Source organism: Danio aesculapii, chromosome 7 (assembly GCF_903798145.1).
Source record: "Danio aesculapii chromosome 7, fDanAes4.1, whole genome shotgun sequence".
Lineage (NCBI taxonomy): Eukaryota > Metazoa > Chordata > Actinopteri > Cypriniformes > Danionidae > Danio > Danio aesculapii.
The window spans coordinates 27,299,000-27,305,228 of NC_079441.1; the positions used below are offsets into that span (position 1 = coordinate 27,299,000).

Consider the following 6,229-nt stretch of genomic DNA (forward strand, 5'->3'; position numbering starts at 1 on the left):
AAATGTTTATCATCCAATCAGAATAAAGCATTAAACTGTCTTCTAATAAAAAACACTAGTAATCAAGTGATTATTTACAGTTTTTTCATCTTTAAAAGCTGTCCCAGACAAAAACCATAATCACAAACAAATGACATTTTTATGTGAATGTACAGTTAAATGTTTATAGGTGCCATAGAATGCATTTATCAGGGTATCCGCGGGGTCTTTAAAAAGTCTTAAAATGTCTTAAATTAAAAATATATGTGTTTCAGGCCTTAAAGTTTTAAATTCACTGAATATAGGTCTTAATTTTTCTATTTCCATGTAAAGTTACCCAATCGGGCCAACACCTATTCAATCAAACATTCCATCTCAATAAAAGTTTTAACAGAAGTTTGTTTATTAACTCTTTACCAACATGGCTTGATTATCTTCCTTACAATACCATTTGTCTTTAATGTTTTTTTAATGTTTTAACTGGGCCATTAGAACAAATCTTTAGCATTTAACCTTGTGTAAGTCTGAAATTTCATTCTTAATGGTCTTAAAAAGGTCTTAAGTCTTAAATTTGACATGATGAAACCTGTAGAAACCCTGATTTATACAACATGTTAAATTGTTCTCTGATATCTAAATAGTGTAGCTACAGTAATTGGCTTGGGTAAGTGCAAAGTTTCTCTAGAAACAGTTATATAGGCCCATTTCCAAGCCTAAAAATTGACCCTAATATGATAAGATTTTGGAGGAGTATTTTAAGATTATCTCTCTGGAAGGCTTGTGAATATTAAGGCTCTCTCTTACAAATATACATCTGTCTGTTGCCTCATTACAAACATATGCGGAAAATTTCACAATATACATGTTAAACTAACAAAATATACATTTAAACAGACTTCATGGCTCTTTGAGGTGGCACTGAATACATTTTGCACCGTGTGGCCGCCTGCTTCACTGCTCTTTTAACCTTTCCTGTTTTCAAAATAAGAGTCCCACATACATAATAATCTGTAAATACAAGCTTAGACTTTAAAATGATTTACAACAATGATCATTCCACCCCCCTTATTCATAAGTTTTTCAGCAAAGTTATCTTTAAGCAAGTATCTCACTAGTAAACTTTGTGGCCAATCAAACGCAGCCCTGGGGTTTGCATATTAATGATAGCATGTGGATCATCAGAGGCTTGTGTTGAGATTGGCCTGTTTTTCTCTGAACTTTTTTCATCCACTGAATTTACATGAGAATGAGGAAGCAATGGTGTTTAAGGTTCACAGGATGTAATTTCCATGTACTTAACTCTTATAATTCAGCTATTCCTGGGTGGATCCAGATTTTCATTCTATAGCACCTTTAAATTATGATGTCCATGTTGTTTGTCTGTCACCTTAATGCTAAAATGCTAAAATATTCATGGTCTGCCAGATAAAGCCTGAAGACCATGAGTCACTGTGTGGGCTCAGCGAGAATCCATTTGGTTTCAGTGTTTGTGTGTGCCTCTGTATTTATGATCTAGTGTAAATTGTAGCCCTGTTAAGCTTTGGACTCAAAAAGCTTTTAGCCTCTGTGAGTGAGCTGCTGTGGTCAAAACAGTGTAATGTGTAATTTAGCAGTGTTTAGTGTTTCCTGACAGCAGGTCCCTCTTCTGTGGAGGATCCTGGGCCCTCATGTGCACTTATTTGCCCCGAGAGGCAAGACTCTTTTCATCTGTTCGGTTATACAAACAGTAACGCTATAGTGAGTCATCAGCTGTTCAAAGACAAGAGGATGATTTTTATTCTCTCCCTGCATTTCTAACATCGTTCTCTTGTTCTTTTTATGTAGTTTGTGTGTTATTTGGATTTTTTACCTTGCCTGTTTACCCCGCCAGCACTTCAATGGTCAGGAAATGTTTCCAGACGAGCCACTAGGCCATTATTTTCTTACTGTTACATCACAAACACAAATACAGAACTTGAAAAGAATAAAAGACAAAACGGTCAGAGCGGAAAAGGATGAAATGTAAAAGGGGTGAAAAAAAAGAGAGGATAGAGAGAGCGTTGGGTGATGAGTTGTACTGTATGCTCCGTTATAATGCTCAAATGTTCAGATATCATATGAATCATCATAAAACAAAGATTCAATGCATTCATTTACCCACTGGTTACATTTTCTGAGCTCTTCTTTTGACATATTTCACAGGCTCCTTTTCCATATTACATCTCTTAATGTTTAAATGTGCAAATGTTGATTTCATGATTGTAGTTTTGACCATCAAGTTGCTTTGACACAGTTTATTTATCTGTTAGCATTATCGTTATTTACCTTTTGATTATTTATTCATTCATTCATTCTGGGGTTGCCACAGCGGAATGAACCACTAATTTATCATGGCACTAATTAAAAATTAACTGTTACTTTGATTCCCTTGATTGTTTGTAACACTTTTTGCTCATTTTTGTTTACACATTGTGTATACTTACTGTACATTAAGCTTGCAAAGACTTTTATTGTGTATTATTTCACATTTTAGCTCTTAAGTGTCTATTTAAAATACTTTGTTTATATAAATAAAAATATAAATGTTTTATATTTTGCTACAGACATACAGTGTCATCCTGCAATTGTTTTGCAGCATATGAAATGTCCCAAACATTTTTTAACTGTCTAAAATGGGGGAATTTTTTTTTGTTTTTGTTCTCTTAAAGTCAAAGCAAGTTAAAAAAAACTATGTTAAATATGCATTAAAAAATTCAGGAAAATGTGTTTTATGTAAATTCGGACCACGAGTCCACATATATGGACATCATTTTTCTCTAAAAGTACATCTTATCAATAGATGATACTTAGGTTTTTATTCTAATTAGGTTCCAATAAGCCCAAATAGCAAAGAGAAATAAAAAATGCATGTAAAAAACACCTTGGGCCTTAAGACGATATTGGATACATGCAATCCTTTTTTTTTCCATACAATCTATGAAATATTGACAATCATGCAAATAAATGTAAGTCAAACAAATGACAATGTTAACAAATGCTCCAATTCTTCTCTTCAGCGTACTGGAGATTTCCCAAATTACAACAAGCAGAGTTCTACTGCCATTTAATCGGATGACAAATGTCTGATGTCATAGACTTTAAATTAGGTGAAAACTCTTGAAACAACAACAACAACAAAAAACATGTGATTTCACTTGTAGTGGACGCTGGGTCTTAAAAGATTCATTTTATTATCATCATATTTAAATAAGCTAATATTTATAACAAACATCACTTTATATTCTTTTTAGGCTAAGGCGTCAGCAGAATCCTGGCCTCTTTGGCAAAATGAGGACATCAGCGTCATCACGTTTTGGCCCTGAAGATGCAGACGGCCCTCCTAGCGACCCTGATGAAGATGAGGAAGAAGAACTGCAGCTCCAAATCCCCTGAACCCTTCACTGCAGACCTGGGAATGACTGAAAGACTCACCGATCTCACTCGAGCATTTCACCTTCCCCTTCATTTCAACTCTCAGCTGAATCCAGAAGAGGCCTTCGCGACCCTCAGCAGACAGATAAACACAACCCTTTTTCAGTAGCCTGTAATAAATGTGTGCCAGGGCCAAAGCAGTGTCTGAAGCCTAAAAAAACTTCCAACAAAACATTGCTGGTTATTGTCCAAGATGGCACATAGGTTGTTGATAGAAAGACCAATATTAGAGCTATTTGTTTGACTTTTGAGGGTCCATTTGAAGCCTAGTGATTCCTATAATGCACATAAGCAGACATGTGCTGGCACACATTGTAAACACATTACAACATCCTCAAACTTTCACACATCGGTACCATCCTAAAGCATTACATTTCATTTTTGCCTCCCATCTGACCTGGGATGACCTCTAAAAGGATCTGTTTATTCACACAGTTCCTCTTCTTCAACCGTTTACAAGCTTGTTTCCCAATTTTATCCCTCATCACCTGGATTATAATTTAGTCTCGTCACCCATTCATTTCCACCGTTCCCTTTTTGCTCTTCCCTTTCATTTTGATTTCCTATTTAATCTTTCGTCAGCCCTCCCACCCACCCCCATCCCTTAACAGCAACTCTCACATCAATATTCAAAACAACCCATTCAGAACATGATGATTATGTTCCTTGTGTCTGGGAAACATTTCATTTCTGCTGTGTTGTTACTTAAGAGGCAGGCGAGCGCTTTGGTTTTTGTTCTCACCAGTATTCCTGCGTTAATTGTCCCAAAGTTTCTTTTCTTGGTGACTATATTAATGTGTTTCTGTCTTTGCAGTCTTGTTTTATATAGGAAGGTAGGGAGGGGGTGGGGGATCGTGGGTAGTTTGTGAACAAGTCTGTTGGATTCTTCTTAAATACATACAAGCATAATTGCTTCGCCCTTTTGCATTCAACCTATGAAAAGGTGGCCGGTGCATGAGGGAGTGTTTTAACAAGTGTTCTGTTGATTTTAAAAGAGATTTTTAAGCAATATAATACTGTATACGTCTGCAACGGGGACCAATCTTGGCTCATCTTCAACTGGGACATTTGTAACGGTCATAATAAAGTATTTATCAGATGTTTGTTTTTTTACCTAAGTGGCCTGTATTACAGTATTTTGTATTTGTTTGTGTTTGTATTTTATCTCTATAAATGTTAAATGTATATACAGTAAATATTGGCTGCGTAACTATTATTTCTTGTTAGAGAGGTGCGCTTGTGTTCACACTCTATTGCTGGGACACCCTATTTAGTGAAGGGCCCCGTGGAGACTTCTTTTCTTTATTTACTGTGACCATTCCTCAGAATGACTTGTCTGTTCTTGCATTCTTATGAAACATCATCAGTCGCTGCTGAAGTACTGTTGCAATTTTGAGTTCTCATCTTGCCAAGTACAGTTTCAATTCCTGAATGTGTTCCTGGCACACTTGGTCACTTGTGCAAACCCACAACAGACAGGAATCTGAATGCATTTCAAACAAACCAGTGAAAGTCTAAAGAAAACCCCCAAAATGTATTACATTGATATTTAGGCATTTAGCAGATGATTTTTTCAGAGCGACTTACAATTTTATATATATATATATATATATATATATATATATATATATATATATATATATATATATATATATATATATATATATATATATATATATATATATATATATATATATATATATATATATATATATAATTACACACGCATATATATATATTACACACGCATATATATATATATATTACACACACATATATATATTACACACACATATATACACTTATAAATATACACACACATATATATATATATATATATATATATATATATATATATATATATATATATATATATATATATATATATACATACATACATACATACATACATACATACATACATACATACACAAACACACACACACACACACACACACACACACACACATAATATATATATTCAATTTCAATTTAAATAAAAAGTGTAAACATGCCATCAAGTTAAAGGTGTCACAACATACCAAAGCACATTTTTTGAGATGTTGACAGTTACATATATGTCCCACGATGCTAAAAACACTATTAGGACACATATATTTAGCTAACAAGTGAAAATTGGTTGTTTTTGTGTTGTTTAGAGCAAATTCGTTCTTCCGGTTTAAAAAGAAATTTTAAAGCAATGTCATGATGATGAGAGCATTGTGTAAATTCCAGCGTGGAGATTGACGTCATTGAGTTTTCAACACATCTGTTCATTAATTCATGAGAAAGACTTTGTTTTGAACCACAGAGAAACGCCACATTGTGTTGCCAACCACAATTCAAACAAGTAGTAGAAGAATTGTTTGGAGATATAGGTAGTCAGTATTGCGTTTTTAAATGTGCCACAACGAAGGTTTGGTTTCCATTTCCCCGCAATGAGAGCTCACATTCCGTGTACCTCACGTGTGGACCTTACAGTTGTCTGTTAACATGCGACAAATAAATGTTTGTAATGAACATTTTTATCTTTTTGCATCTGGAAATGGCGAAATCCAGATTTGCCACTCGTCTCCTTTTAAAAAAGCCACAGTTCCAGTTGGTGTTGATTGTCCTGTCTCTACAGATTTGGTAAGTGTGTGATTTTAAAGTTCCTTATTTATGTTTGTTCAGAAGGCAAAATTAGCTAGTATAGTCAGCAGTATTCTTTCAGTTTTTAAAGACATACCTTAGTCAAAATAATTAAGTTACTAAGTTTACAGTAATATCACTACAATATTATGGTCTGAAAATCCTCCAC

At 34.4% G+C, this 6,229-nt stretch overlaps 1 protein-coding gene across 1 annotated transcript in view; it reads left to right on the forward strand.

Moving 5' to 3' along the window:
• Positions 1–4,625, forward strand: part of ccdc102a (coiled-coil domain containing 102A) — a 118,759-nt gene extending 114,134 nt beyond the window's left edge. The window contains exon 9 of the mRNA XM_056461489.1: positions 3,249–4,625. Within this exon, the coding sequence (XP_056317464.1) occupies positions 3,249–3,390 (142 nt within the window). The 3' untranslated portion in view covers positions 3,391–4,625. The remainder of the gene's footprint in view (positions 1–3,248) is intronic.
• Positions 4,626–6,229: the final 1,604 nt, after the last annotated feature.